General features: G+C 43.2%; 1 protein-coding gene and 1 long non-coding RNA gene across 51 annotated transcripts in view; one reads left to right on the forward strand and one right to left on the reverse strand.

Moving 5' to 3' along the window:
- The window catches only part of NEDD4L (NEDD4 like E3 ubiquitin protein ligase), a 374,906-nt gene that overhangs the window by 43,562 nt on the left and 315,468 nt on the right, over window positions 1–15,876 (reverse strand). For 35 of the 50 annotated variants that reach the window (XM_084978078.1, XM_084978178.1, XM_084978097.1 and 32 more), the window contains 5 exons: window positions 15,623–15,754; window positions 15,003–15,122; window positions 13,745–13,942; window positions 7,823–7,900; window positions 5,631–5,685 (listed from right to left, as the gene is read on the reverse strand). In XM_084978078.1, coding sequence (XP_084834204.1) covers window positions 5,631–5,685; window positions 7,823–7,900; window positions 13,745–13,942; window positions 15,003–15,122; window positions 15,623–15,754 — 583 coding nt within the window. Of the gene's footprint in view, window positions 1–5,474; window positions 5,529–5,630; window positions 5,686–7,822; window positions 7,901–13,744; window positions 13,943–15,002; window positions 15,123–15,622; window positions 15,755–15,876 lie in introns of all 50 variants that reach the window. The other 15 variants (XM_021073866.2, XM_084978119.1, XM_084978021.1 and 12 more) reach the window with 3 other exon arrangements.
- On the forward strand, window positions 2,787–10,083 carry LOC146406852 (uncharacterized). The gene is made up of 2 exons (XR_014816651.1): window positions 2,787–5,753; window positions 6,093–10,083. It is a non-coding gene; the product is annotated as an uncharacterized LOC146406852 (long non-coding RNA).

A 15,876-nucleotide genomic window follows, 5' to 3' on the forward strand; every position in this document is an offset into this window, starting at 1 on the left:
ATTTTAACAAAAGCAGTGGGACAGTTTTAAAATAAAGCTACTAAATAAAGCACATGATGATTCTAGATTCACACTGGCAGAAATGTTATGTGAAATATTTCAACTGTTTTAGAGAACCTCAATGGAAGCAAAAGGTATTTTTGGGTTCCTTACTTTGAAAACAGAAGCTCTGGGCAAGTAAATGCTGCTATTGGGATGGAGAACAAAAGAAAAGACAACTAAATAAAGGAAGAATGCAGTTGAGTAAAAACTGACTTGGACTATACATAGATGGTGTATCATCATTAAATTGGAGAATAAGTTAACTCCCACCTACATATGACGAGTCCCAGATGACTTCAGTCCAGACCGGAACTCTGAGCTCCACCCTGGACATCGAACCTGGATTTCCCTTGAGAAACACCTCACACCCAAATCTGCCAGAATCCAGACCATAATCTCCAATACCAAGATGGTTCAAATAATCCTGTATTCCTCACTAACAGCATCACAATCCATTCACTGCTCTAATCTGGAACCTGGTCACACCCTCTGTCCTCTCTCACCTTTTACTGTGGTGGCACCACCTGTCCCCACTTCTCGCTGAAATGCCCTCTTCGTGGCATGCTCCTATTCTCCCTGGACTACTCTCTAGGATTCCTGGGCCTCAGACTCACTCCTCCCCTTTTGAAACTTCCTCTAAAGCTCCCTCTGGACAATCCCACCTGGCTGCAGAAGTCACCCGAGTTGAAACACCTGCAGGCTCCCTCTGCCTTGACATGTGTGTCATGCTGGCCTTCTGTGCACACTGCCGTCTGCAACCCGCGGTGCTGCTCTGAACGTGGTACCATCTGCATAGCTTCATACACCTGCACATCGCTCCCTCCCGGAATCTCTCTTCGCTGGGGGTGCTTCGCTAAATATTCTTCATTATTTGGGATCTGAAAAGTCACCCATCTCACAAGGCCCTCTTACAGCCTTCTTCCACCACTGGGGTCCAGTCTCTTAGCAAGTATATCCACATAACAACTGGTCCATTGCTCTAACCCAACACTTAAATTCCTCCTGGCATCTCAGTGGACCTAAGCCCATTGAGGATGGGGACCATGTGCTGCTCATCTTTGCAGGCCCACCCTCCTTCCCACAAGCATGTAACTGGAGTCTGATATGTTTGTTTGTTTTTTTTTTTTTTTTTTTTTTTGTTGTTGTTGTTGTTGCTATTTCTTGGGCCGCTCCCGCGGCATATGGAGGTTCCCAGGCTAGGGGTCTAATTGGAGCTGCAGCCACCGGCCTACGCCAGAGCCACAGCAACGCGGGATCCAAGCCATGTCTGCAACCTACACCACAGCTCACGGCAACGCTGGATCATTAACCCACTGAGCAAGGGCAGGGACCGAACCCGCAACCTCATGGTTCCTAGTCGGATTCGTTAACCACTGCGCCACGACAGGAACTCCTGTTGTTTTTTTTTTTGTCATGCCTGTGGTACATGGAGGTTCCTGGACCAGGGACTGAATCCGCACCACAGCAGTGATCCAAGCCACTGCAGTGACAACACTGAATCCTTAACCCATTCCACCACAGGAGAACTCCCTATAACTTTTTTTTTTTCTATTCTTTTTAGGGCCACACCTGCAGCATATGGAGGTTCCTGGGCTGGGGTCGAATTGGAACTGCAGTTGCTGTCCTATGCCACAGCTACAGCAACTTGGGATCCAAGCCACATCTACGACCTACGCTGCAGCTTGGGGCAACGCCGGATCCTTAACCCACTGAGCAAGGTCAGGGATCCCCAGGGATGCTGGTCAGGTTCATAACCCCCTGAGTCACAATGGGAACGCTTTCCTATAATTTTTAAAAGACCGAATGAAGCTGATGGTGAAAACAAATTTAAAACAGTCTAAGCATTGAGAACCACGTACGTTTCTGTATGGTTAAAATAAAGATCAATTTTGCAGGCAAGAATTATAAATATATCAATGTTGGTGGCCAGTTACCCGTTTTGTTCCAAGCCTTTTGAATCTAAATTTGCTTTTTATCTGAAACATACTATTTCAAATGAAGGGGCAAGAATGCAGTAGAAGAATGAGAAACATAGTCCTTCTGGCTGCTAGAACAGGTTTAGTATGACTGTTGGCAGGAAAGACTCAAATAAGATCTTACAGCATCCCTAGAATTTTATTTTCTGGCTTTGTCTATAAACTCACTGTGGCCATTACTCAGCGGCTGGGTATATTGCGTCTTTAAGGAGAATTGTGGGATTTCTAAGAAGGGGAGCAATTCAGTGCACGACCTTCCCTTAGCCTTTTACACCAGGCTTGAGACCCAGGAGCTATTTGATACATGTCAACCACAGGAATCTGGGAGTTGTCACAGACAATCAGTACTGAGCATGCTTGCTCTTCTGAAATTAAATCTTGAAAATGTCTCATTTCTCAAGAATTTATGAAGCAGAAAATAGAACACCTAATGAATGAGAAGACAAGCGCATGGCTGTCCTTCACGTTCAGTGCGTGGTCACAGGTCCCAGGGAAGAGAAGACGGGGCTCTGAGCAACCCACCAGGTGACTGCTCTCACAGTTAAATGGTAAAGATGACCTGGTTTCTGTCCTGCAGGCAGCAGGAGAGCAAAACGAGAAGCTGAATTTTGCTCAAAATAGGATGCTGGAAAAAATGTTCAGGAGAGGCTCATTCGGGAGGTAAGGAAATTCCAGATAATTTAACTCATTTTGGAGTGCTTTTAGTACCTGTCAGCCTGATACAGTGTTTTCAAAAAGACAGGTATTCTGTAATTTTCACAGACTGGATTTGTTTTTTTTTTAATTTTTTTAATTTTTTATTTTTTTTGTCTTTTTGCTATTTCTTGGGCCGCTCCCGTGGCACATGGAGGTTCCCAGGCTAGGGGTCCAATCAGAGCCGTAGCCACCGGCCTACGCCAGAGCCACAGCAACGCGGGATCCGAGCTGTGCCTGCAACCTACACCACAGCTCACGGCAACGCCGGATCGTTAACCCACTGAGCAAGGGCAGGGACTGAACCCGCAAACTCATGGTTCCTAGTCAGATTCATTAACCACTGCGCCACGACGGGAACTCCGTTTTGTCTGTTTGTTTGTTTGTTTTTTAAAAGGCACATGAATTGAATTCTGTTCAATGTCCACCTTGTGTTGCTCTCCAATGAATAAACCTTGATGAATTAGGGAGAAATGGCACAAATGCTACACTACCAGCTCACGAGGTTCTCCCTTTTTTGCACAGCTTTTGGGTCATCTAATTTAGGCTGTATCTTGTTAAGAGCACTTCTCACTATTGCCGAGCAAAGGCAAATTTTAATCTCTACGTAAAGGATCACAAATACCATACCGGCAGAGCTCAGATCAAGCAGGCTTGGGACGTGGTCTGCATCCTAACATTTGATTCCAGGAGTAAAGAGCGGAAACCTCCCACGTGCTGCTTGGTGTGTAAAGAGGAATGGGGACGCCTCCGAGGAGCTGAGAGGGCTGACTAGGAAGAAGGAACTCCCCTCTCCTGCTTTCTGGCAGACAGGAGCTGGGCAGGCGTGAGGCTGCAGGCACCACTGCTGTTACCTCTCAAGGCAAGTTCTCTCCACTCTCTAACCAAGAACATCAATATCCTAACGTAACACCTCCACCTCTGGGCCCTCCGGGAATGGACTCCGAGGAACCACTTAACAAGTGTAAACCACATATTACAGTAGGTCCATGCACGTCTCTAGGAAAACAGTCCATGAATTTATTATTTCTGATGTGTATGAGGACGGCCCTTTGCAATAATAGCATTTTTTTCTTGTTTCTGGGTCCTTACAGTACCATCGAGAACAGTTCATAAAGTTCTCTTCAGGTTGACCTGACATCAGCTCACCAGCCAGGCCACGGCCACAGTGTTGTATATGGTACTCTCTATGGAGTCGGCTGAGGTTACCACAGTGATTAAGACCTTGCTTTAATAAAATGGTCATTATGAGTTCTACCTCTCTTTGACAAATGAAATTGTAACGCATGACGAAATGCAAAAGGGAACTGTCTTTTGCTTTTTGTGGGAAAAGGGGTGTGATTCCTCTCCTATTTTAGCAAAATAAGCTAATAAAGAGTAGAATTATAAATAGCAGACTAAGGCAAAAAGTGGGGGTGCACAGGTTTCAGAGTATGGCAGCAATTTTATGCTCTCGGGAAAACAGGCAAAAATCAGTATTTTTATTGGTCAAAGACAGAAACTAGGCCTATGTACCTTGAACTACCTCATTTTAACCAAAAGTAACCCACGCCCCTAATTACACTCAACTTTTGGTTTAATTTAATCTAGTTTTGGTTTAATTCTTAATTGTTGGGCTTCTTGTTTAATTCAATTTATAGAAACCCTCAAGCCCCTGTGCCTGAAAGTGAAGGTCTGTTTTTGATGCACTGATCACTTAGGGACCCTGAAAGAGGCCCTAAAATTATGGGACCGTGACAAGCCCTATTCACTTGAGGATCCCTCCAGGCCAGACTTCCCAACTGGCTCAGCAATGTGCTTTAACTAATCAGTATGATTAGTCAAGAAAACGTGAGGTTGGGAAACCTGGGGCAGACTTACTATTTATGAACTAAAAGAAAACAAAGATCAAAGTACTACCAGATCGCACAGGTATTTGAACTTTAAATCTATTTGAAGATTTCCTTTTTAAAAATTTTTCTATTTTCTTGCTTTTTTTAAGGGCTGCACCTGCAGCATATGAAATTCCCAGGGTAGGTGTCGAATTGGAGCTGCAGTTACCGGCCTATGTCACAGCCACAGCAACACAAGATCCAAGCCGTAGCTGCAACCTATACCACACAGCTCACGGCATCACCAGATCCTTAACCCACTGAGTGGGGCCAGGGATCGAACACACCTCCTCATGGGTACTAGTTGGGTTTGTCTCTGCTGAGCCACGATGGGAACTCCTGAAGATTTTTTTTTTAATATACATTTTCAGAAGTTTCCAGGGATGTACAAATATGATCCCATGGAGAACATGTCATTTCAACAAGGGAACCAGAAAAACCACACTGGCTAAAAGCAAACCTTTATTAGTTTAACTTTTAGTTGGCATAAGAAACCACACATTTATTCATAGGAGCTGGAGCAAATGTCTGCAGCAAATAGACTACAATTTCAAGAAGAGAACTGCACATGTATTAGTGTGTTGGGTGCAGGGAAAACATGCTATGAATAGAAAATAAGTCAGAATGGGCATCTGGCCGTAAGACCTCTGAAGGCAGTGTTCAAAAAACGTAGAGGCTGCTTCGAGCACTGCTCATATATAGATTTCTGGCTAGGTCATCACTTCTAATCTTATTTTCTATTAGCAGAGTGTATTTATTAAAAGCGCAAAGATCAAGGGTCATCAAACAAAAAAAAAAATTTTTTTTTTTTTTTAATTCAACAAGTTACTAGGTCAAGGGATCAAACTGGGACAGGCTACTTGAAAAGCAAACTTGGGTGAGGGCACAGTACCGTCCAAGGGCACTGCGTCTCTGGCATCATTCTCGCCACATAACACCTGGCTGCCTAGATGAAGAGTAAAATGACACAGCTTTCACTGTCATATCTGAATTATCCTCACCCCCCTCTACCTGCAATACCTGTGTATCCATAACAGTGCTTACTTACTATGGTCAATGTAAAAAGTTCGGCCGTCCAAGTGAATTCTTTCTTCCCAGCCAGGCTGGTGTCAGGGGGAAGAGAAAGAGAGAAGACAAATATTAGAAGAGAGCAGACAAATATTAGCTAGCAGTTCTTTTTTTTTTTTTTTTTTTTTTTTTTTGTCTTTTGTCTTTTTGTTGTTGTTGTTGTTATTGTTGCTATTTCTTGGGCCGCTCCCGCGGCATATGGAGGTTCCCAGGCTAGGGGTTGAATCGGAGCTGTAGCCACCGGCCTACGCCAGAGCCACAGCAACTCGGGATCCGAGCCGCGTCTGCAACCTACACCACAGCTCACGGCAACGCCGGATCGTTAACCCACTGAGCAAGGGCAGGGATCGAACCCGCAACCTCATGGTTCCTAGTCGGATTCGTTAACCACTGCGCCACGACGGGAACTCCTTTATTTTTTTTTTTTTTTTTTTTGAGCTAGCAGTTCTAAAGTCAAAGACAAGAGGTAAAGACTCTAGGACACCTCTGATGCTTTTGTCCTAGCGTTACCTTTTTACATAAAGAATAAGCCAAACACAAACATTTCCAAGGAACTCGTGACAACACCCAGCAACATACTTTAGGCAGAGAATCTGTAGTTTCACATGTACGATGAATGGGAAACAGGGTTATTATTTCCAAAGCTGTAAAGGGAAACTCCAGCTTGCGGTATAATAGTTCAGCCTGGGGTTGAGGAGCTCATTTAATTCAATGAATATTTTAGTCAGTACTAAATGCAGGAGGAAGGGTAAAATAAAATTGTTAGAGATGGACGCTTCACTCGTAACGGTGGCTGAACAAGGTAATACTGATGTTCTCAGCCACAAACTCTCACTACTCAAGACTCAGGAACCAAACAGATCTGGATTATTTTTCCAAGATAAGGCTGATATGCTCCATTAACTGAACTGAGCCTACCTGCTCTTTGAAACTCAAGAATCCAACAGATCCAGACAACCCGTTATCTTTCACTTTCTAAACTTACTCCTCGGTCTCTCTCCATCTAAACCCCAGAATCAAAACATTTGTTGAGTGTGGGATAAATGATGAATAAAGACTGCACTCCATCTTCCTACCTTCAAATTCTGCCATAAAATACCATACACCAGGCAACAAAAGGGTTCTTAGAAAACAACCACCAAAAACATTCCTAGTACCCTTTTGTTTAAAAATAGTTATAAGAATATGATATCACTTATATCTGGAATCTAATATAAGGCACAAATGAACCTTTCCACAGAAAAGAAAATCATGGACTTGGAGAATAGACTTGTGGTTGCCGAGGGGGAGGGGGAGGGAGTGGGGTGGTTGGGGAGCTTGGGGTGAAGAGATGCAGACTATTGCCTTTGGAATGGATTAGCAATGAGATCCTGCTGTGTAGCGCTGGGAACTATATCTAGTCACATATGATGGAGCATGATAATGTGAGAAAATAGAATGTGCACATGTATGTGTAACTGGGTCACCGTGCTGTACAGTAGGAAAAAAACTGTATTGGGGAAATAACTATTAAAAATAATAATAATAAAAAAATAAAAATAATCATAAGAGTCTCCCACTTCTCCACCCCTGTAAGGCTTTTTAAAACATTGGGGGTGGGTCAAGAAGAATTCATGGTGAAGGTTTCATTCAAAATCTAATCCGGAGTAAACAGCTCAACTCCCATTCAGGCCCCAAAGGGAATAAACCGATAAAAAATTAGATTTATAAACAGTCATCCCCAAGGGAGAAAAACTGAAAATTATCTGCAGGATAAATGACTTGTAGAAACCTTCTGTGATTACTTATGCCTTTTTCTCCCACTGTTTTTTAATATTTTTGTTCCTATGACCAAATCAGCAATATGAATGGAAATTAGTGGTTGCTTAGTTACAAAATAAATGCATGTTGCTTAAATTAACACCCACAGAGAATGCCTCGTACATCCCAGTTGCTGGGTCTGCCTTCCACCAGCAGCCAACAATTCAGAAACCTCTTTCAGAAGAACCAGGTGTTGTATAAATTCTTAATGTTAGGAGAGCCCAGTCATACACCGCTTCTAGTAAGAAACTATAGACCAACAGGATTCAAAAAGCCTGGATGATGGGGAGGTCACAGGGCTTCCCAATCACCAGTGGGCAGATGAACGAATAAACATTTTCAGACTGGTCCACATGTCTCCAGGGTACTCACAGGAAGAGGGCCAAGGTCATTGGGGTTTAAAGATGCCTTGGACCGCATGTGTACTGGAAATTTCAGGCGTGGATCTTCCTGCAAGAAAAATATAAGAGGCATATGTTAGCAGTGACCATTGGAGAGTGGTTGCTGGCTTCTCCTGCTCTGGAGATGTGTGTTCAGGGCAAGCAGGTTGCCTGTGTGCATGGGGGTCGCACTCCTGCTGCATGGGGGAGGGGAGGAGCCCATCTGTGTATAGGAAGCCTGGCAGCCCATCTCTCAAAGAGTCTACTCTTCCTCCTTGTCCTTGGTGAAAGGAGAGAAAGAATATTTAAGTAAAAGGTCAACCGTTTCCCCAAGACTCTGAGCAGGTGAAAGGAAGAGGGTCCCAGCAGTGATGTTCCCATGGAAAGCAGAGTGGAAGATGCCAGGTCTACTCCACAGAGAGGGAGTAGGGACACTGGTAAGGGAGGCTGGCCTAACGCAGTAGAAACACCCTCTCCAGAGGGACTTGAGTTTGCTGCTGCTCCCTTTCAATCTCTCTTGAACTAAAGCAGAAAATCTGAATGTCGTCTGACTGTCAGGTCATGTCCCGTCCCAGAGTTAGTCAGCAACCTCACATAAAGCTACATCCTTACAACAGAACTTTACTGATATTCTTGATCAAGTCCTACAAATTAGATCTTAAAAGTTTATAAGATATTTTTCTTAAGGGATATGCTTCATGAGATACCACAGAGAACCCAACAAAAGAGAATTACATACTCTGACATCTTGGGTCATGCTTTACAATATACAGTCAGATGTATGATCTTGCACCTACCCCTGCTAGGAGACTAGGCACATGATCTCAATCTCATTCCTTTAGAAGAGGAAACTGGGTTTCACAAAGAAGGAGAACTTGCCCTGAGGTTCTGCTTCAGAGCCTGGAAGCTGCCCTTCACTTCTAGAGACCCAATTAAAATGCAATGTAATTTAGAAAAGCCTTATTATAAGCTCAAAAGATTAGAAAACAAAGCAATAAAACTCAGAATAATACATTATTAACCAAATAAGACTAAGATAAAAACAAAACCAAACCCCTAAAACCTTAAAAAAAAAAAAGAACCCTTTATTTCAGTTATGTTAAAGCCTTTGTTGCTGTCTGATTACTAAAAGGTTTTCTGCCTCATCATTTTCCCAAGTCAACAAGAAAATGAAATAGTTGGTATAAAACTGGGAAAATAATAAAATTCACCTTCTTTGAGATATGAAATTACATATGATTATATGCCAAGACTGCATTAAAAATCTGCTTGATTATGGAGAGTAACTGCTAACAGGTATGGGGTTTTCTCTGGGGGTGATGAAAATGTTTTAAAACTGATTATGGTGTGCTGGCACAGATGTGTGATGGCCTAAAAGTCATTCAATTCTACATTTTAAATGAATGAATTGTATTGTATATGAATTATACCTCGATAAAGTTTTTTAAAAAAATCCCCTCCCAATTTTTTAACTTAATAATCTAAACCATTAGTATCACCAGATGATAACAAAGTGATAGATTTTTGGAGTTGGCAAGATCAATGACAGTTAAAACAAAACAAAACCGCACACACATACAAATCAACCTTTGCTTTCTGTAAGCTATAAGCAAACCTCTAATTGATGTAATAAATCATGTAAGCAGTTTTTTATGGAAATTGATCCTGAACCTTTTCAAAGAATAATGAGAAGACAAAACAGTCCAGTATTCTGTAGCGTACTGGAACACCTACAGCATAAAGACATATGCTAAGTAGGTTTAGGATTTGGAAGGTCCAAAAAGGTGAAAACCCAGTAAACATTTGTGACTGTTTTGTCATGAACAGAGGAAAAACTTAGAGCAACTGAACTCCACCAAAGATACTCAATGCTGAGCTGGACCAGGTAATGCCACCACCACAGGGGAACTGTGGGCCCCCCAACAACCACCGACTGTGCTGGGTTTAGAGAGATTTGAAGATGCTATTACATGAATGAGGACAGGGGCTTCTGCATGCTATATGCAAGGCCAGCCAAGCCGTGGAATCACACACAGAGGCTACTGTGGAAGACAATTAGTCCTTTTGGTAAAGAGCTGGTGATTTACAGGAAAAAAAAAAAAAAAAAAAAAAAAAAGCCAGAAGTTCCCTGGTGGCCTAGTGGGTAAAGGATCCAGTGAGGTCACTGCTGTGGTGTGGGTTCAATCACTGGCCTAGGAACTTCCACATGCTGAGGGTGTGGCGCAAAAAAAAAAAAAAAAAAAAAAAGTAAAATTAAAGAAGTGACGGGGGCCGAGGAAGGAGCATGCAGTATAAAATAAACTCAATTTCACAGATCTGCCAAAGTGGCCTTACTCGGAAAACAGAATTCATAGAATGTAAGGGCTGGAGGCTTCTGGGGATCACGTAATTTAATTATACCCGTAAAAGTCAAGAAGGTGGCAGCAGCTGCTATCCATCAAGCTCTGAGGGCAGAGTCTAGGGGGCACTATGGAACCCACGCTCGCACTGAATCCCCTGCGTGAATTAGGAGGCAGCTGGGAGAGTAGGAGAAGGGCAGCCAAGGCCCCACATGACTTGGGACAACCTTAGGGATGACTCTAAGTCGGAATTCGAATGAGATCTCAAATGATAGAAACATGAATGAAGAAAAGACACAAAACACGCCTGGCTGTTTCTTTTCTCCCTTTCCTCAGCATTGCAAGCGCACACTTTCACGATTACGTCAATATTTCACATATCAATATTTTGCCTCCCTCAAACACAGGGTGAAAGGGTTTTTAAACAGAAGGAAAGATCAACATCATATTAAAAAAAAAAGAGAAAGGTTTCTCAGTGGGATCATTTAAAACTATAAAATATGGGCACAATGGCTGGTTGTAAAGACAACTGTGCTTTTTCCATCCTGGATGAGAGCAACTACAAGGCCCGGGCTACAGTGAGTTTTATTAGTTTGGACTTGGGTAGAAAACAAACCTGAAACTTAATTAAGGGATAATCTTTCTGGCTACAAAAATAAGCCAATGCTTTGTCCTGTAAAAGACATAAATATACTCTTACACACAGGCTTTGAGCTGCTTCTTCAGCAGAAGGAATGCACAAGCTGAAGGCCTCCTGAAATCTCTCTGGTTCCCTGGTGGCCTCCAGGATGCGTTCATAGCCCGCGTGACCCAGGTGGGGGCAAAGTGCTGCTTATATGGTGTGTCAGACTGTGCTCCCCACAGGCTGCTGGCATACTGCCTCCACTATTTGTGTGTGTGAGAGGCTGTGTTTTATAAATAAACTTCAAAGGGAATTTTCCTTTATCAATATATACATGGAAAACGTTGGCCTGAATCTTTTCTTGTTTCTGGTTAGTTGCAGGAATCAAGCGTACATAGGCTACTGGGGGAAAAAGTACAATTTCCATTATTCTCAACCTGTCTGACCAGTTTTTCTTCCTTTTTCTATGATAATGCTCAAATCTAAGAATAGCTGTTCTCTCTCAAGTGTTCTTTCTTTAAAAAAAAAAAAAAAGGCATTTAATTGCCTAGGAATTAAAGGTAGTCACAAGCTTTAAGAGAGGAAAAGTCCACCTCAAATTGTTGCTTATTTTAAGAATGTCATACCTAAAGAAGATATAGAGTTATTTTAAGAGAAAGGCATTTGAAAGGGAAAAAAAAAAAAAAGCAACCCCCAAACCAACTCAACACAGATTTTAGGCTGAAAATTATCTTTATAGCTCCCGCTACCCCTCCACCTTTTGTCAAAATAAACAAGCATTCAGAGTGTGTGTTCCACAGTGAGAATTTTGTATGGGCTTTTGTTTAGAAGGGAAAATGCAGCTGTGTCAGCACATCCGCCTTTAGTGAAGCCAGTGGCTCGTGGAATTCCCAGTTGTTACCTTAAGGATTTTCAATGACAGCAGCAGCAACGAAATGCTGTTTTAACAAATTAAATTTTTAAGCAAGTAAATCAGTGAATCACAAGTATTTGGTAGAAAAATGGGCAATTGGAAATTCCAACTGGGTTTCATTCAGCAATGATGCAGGCAATAAATAAAACTGGTGCTATTTAAAATAAAATCTGCCCAGCTGCAATTACACTGCAGTTGGGGTGTGAAAGGCTGTGAAAAGGTTAGGGGATTTGATTACTAAGCTAGTTCAAATTACTAAAATCATAGCTTATGTTGGCAAGCCACAGTGGCTCCATACACTAATCCATCTACTTTTACAATATTTGCCCCTATTTCTGGAGCTCCCATTCCTGGCTGAGGAACTGAAATCAGAGCAGGGCTGCAGTAAGTAGAAATGGGTACACTAGCAGGGCTGCTATGGGTTCTATGTCCACGAGGGAAAAAAACCTTTAAAACCCGTCTCTAATACTACATTTCCCCAAAGAGCTGCCTACTGCTCTCATCTTGCCACAAACCTGTAATCTTATCTTCAAACTAAGAGGTGTGCCAAACAAAGCTACATGTTATTACGTGCCTTAGAAGAAGTTACTTATGAGTTTACCAAATGACTGTCATCAGATATGAATGTAAACTCTCTCGGCAAGTTATTCCTTTACTTCAAAATTGGAATGGGGTGTTGGGAAAGGCCTGGGGGCATTGTGGATCATCACTATGATGGTGGTGGTGGGGGAACAGGGGCTATTAGGATTTACTGGAAGGAGCCAAAGATGGTAAATGTCTTGCAATGAAAGGCACAGTTCTGCCCCAAATACTGAGAATGCCCGTGTGCAGACATACTAGACTGTGACCCATGGGATTTGAGAGAGAGAGAGAGAGAGAGCGCGCGCGCACAAGCGTGAGCCCTCTGGGTCATCTCAAGGGACTGAAATACCACCACAGGCAAAGTGTAAAGGACAGTCCAGGTCACTTGGGTCCACAGCTCTTCCTTAACACAATACTGCTGTTCCATCAACTGGGCATACTTGGCATATTCAATAGAAATGGGAATTTAAAGGGTCCAATTTAAAGGGTTCAAGACCAAGAGCTAGGGCTAGCGACAGTCACTAAGCATATAGCTCAGAGGACAGAAAGACTGAGTTACACTTTGTACCCACATATCAGATGGGGACATAAGGGACAGGTATGAAAATAAACCTTCTGTAGCATCAGAAATAGTCAGAAACCTAAGGACCAATTTCGGGTTAGTCACAGGCCTAGAGATCACATGGTAGAAAAATACCACTGACTTTTAAAAGAACTCTATGCTACATTAAATAAGGCACCACTGATTCAGCTGAAGAAATGGACAGAGGAATATAAAGACATGCATGTACTTTTCATTCATCTCATTTTTTCCAAGTTAGTACAGTACACAGATTCTCTCTCATGCATGAGTCAGGGGCACATGGGAGAACACTGTGATAAGAAAAACCAACTGCGACAAGATATTCACAAAAAAGAGCTATTAAATTTACAATCAAAGTCCTTAGCGCATAGAACACACAATTGAAAGAATGTAATGTAGCAGAGACTCATCCACGTGAAAAGTAAAAAAAGAACACATCAAATAAAAATAAAGATGGGTAATGTCAACGAAAGTGCAAAAAGAAACTGACCAAGAAACATTATTTTACAAAAGATCAGAATTCCTAATAAAGTTACAGTATCCTGAGATGGGAAGCAGGAACATTAAAATCCCAGCAATACAGAGCATGATCTTTTTTCTGTAAGAGAAACCTGTGCAAATTGGAGCTTTCCAGGAGTGCTATGAAGAAAAGGTACTGATACCAAAGAAGGCTATTAGCCCGTCCCCATAGTCACCCATGCCCATCAGCCCACAGGTGTGGAATCCAGATGCAGGCTGAGGAGACCCTCTGGGGGGACACACTTCAGTGCCAGGGAAACTTCTCTGCAAAAACCAGGGATACTGAGTAAGGAAATAAAGGAATGAATGTCACACCTCAGGATGAAAATGGAGCCAAGTAAAAGCAGTGACCTTACCCACGTCGTAGTCTTTGTGTTATGGTCAATGAAGAAGGGCCGGCCGTTGGGCGCTATCCTCATTTCCCAGCCGGGCGGCAGGAAGCTCTGTGTGACTTTGTGTTGTGGTTTGGGGGAGTTGTAAGGTGATGGCTGTGGGGACTGTGGATTGGAAAGGGTATCTTTCACAGCCCGACGTATGGGTGAATCCTTGGCACCCTAAGGAATAACAACGAACATTAGAACTCTTGGCAGGTGCTAGTCCAGCCGTGTCAACGCATACCTGGGGTTCACCGAAAGCTCCTCTTTGAAGAGGGATGGGGGGGAGCCCCTAATACATTCATTTACTGTTGAGATCAATCCAACTGTAAAGTTTTCCTATTGGTTAAACACACAGCCGTATTAAGTACTTATAACCACCATCCTTTGATAGCTACACATGAAAAATACCGTTCTGCAATGCCTCGAGGATGGAGATTTTACAGAAAATGGAGAAAAACGTGGCCCTGCTCTTAATGAGCTCACAGTCTAGTGCAGATGGATGGGCAAGTTTTAGAGCAGCACAAGAAAAACTATCAGCAGAGACAACCACCTGGAATTGCACAGTTGTTGCCCGTGACATTCATATCACAGTCTGGAAGAGAGACCCATTCCCACTGACAAAACAGGGCAGGGAGAAACCCAAAGCTAAGATGCAGTCGCTGTAGAGCTTCACAGGTTTACTCTCCATGGCCTCTCGGACTTTAGCGACGTTTAAGGGACGGTGCTGAAACCACACAAACAGGAGAGTGCACAAGCAGATGCCCAGCAATGACTTAGAGATGCAAGTATGCATCAGAAACACGGAGGCCCATACAATGGAAGACCCTTCAGTGGAAAGGGAGAAAATGACCAAAGCCACAGCTATGTCTGAAAACTCAACATAAGCACTGGTATTTGAAAAAGTTATTATGCGAGACTCATGAGGTAACAGGCAGTAAGGAGCGAAAAAATACAAGAATGGAGAAGGTTCTGAGAAGAGGAGCCCACGTCCAGCACAGCCACGTCCACCATGGCCTCAACCCAATGCGAATGAGAATCAGGTGAGAGTCCAGGGATGGAACTGGGCAGGACAGAGAAGCATGGAGTGAGGCTGCACAAGAACACCCCTCACCACGGACACAGCAACCAGTCAGAGGGAGGAAGGTGGCTGCAGAGCGCAAGTCTGAGCTCAGAGAGAAGAGAGAAGGAGCAGTCACAGGACAGACGTGACCCCAGGTAGATGAGGTAGCCTTCTCACCTCCAGGGGGGCAGATAAAGTTACTGTTGGCGAACTGAGGCTACGAGGCCGGCGGATCTGAGGTTCGATTAGATGGTTGTTACTGTTTGTGGCGGATCCGGATGCACCATCTTCTGCGAGCTACGTTGGAGGCAAACACAAGTTAGCTTCGTGCGAGGAGCTCCCTGCGTGTGACGGGGAGCGTGGACCCAAACACCACCACCACCAGCAGTAATAAGAGGTCTGGCCTATTTAAAGCGTAGAGGAAATGACAACACATAATAGTGGGGGGAAGGATGGGGAAACACACCCCAAGGAAATAAAAATGAATCACCAGCCGGCATACAAACCAGCCTCCGGAAGAAAAAAGGGGGTTGGGAAGGGCGCTAGCCATCGTAACAGGCTCTTACTTTGAAAACATTTTTCCAGTCACATTCTGAAAATGGACCATTTAGGGAGAGACTGATTTGGGGACCCCATTCTTCTGCAGGCCAATGTTATGTTTAGAGGAATGCATCTGCTTTGTGAGAAACACGTTCTCAAACACGGGTTCTTCAGAACAATACATACACATCAGGAACATGGAGTTCACATACATTTCAGCTTCTTACTGCCTGTAAGTTGCGTAGTGATCTGCATACCTGCATGATAGGTCGAGTCCAGGTTGTGGTTCGATTGTTATGATTGACATAGTATGTGCGTCCCTTTGCATCTTTTCTTTCTTCCCAGCCTGAAGGTAGGCCCGGCGTGGTATGTACATAGGCCACTGATGGCTGTTCGTGTAAGAAATCATTATTATTCAATATCTTGCATTTCTTTTCTGATCAGTTTAATAAAGTAATGTATACCCGGAGAATCATTTGTGCTAGACAAAGTTAATTCTATTGGTATCAAA

This window comes from Sus scrofa, chromosome 1 (genome assembly GCF_054392235.1).
Source record: "Sus scrofa isolate SSC_HxYL_T2T_F1_AM1 chromosome 1, Sscrofa_HxYL_maternal_Yorkshire_Landrace_v2.0, whole genome shotgun sequence".
Lineage (NCBI taxonomy): Eukaryota > Metazoa > Chordata > Mammalia > Artiodactyla > Suidae > Sus > Sus scrofa.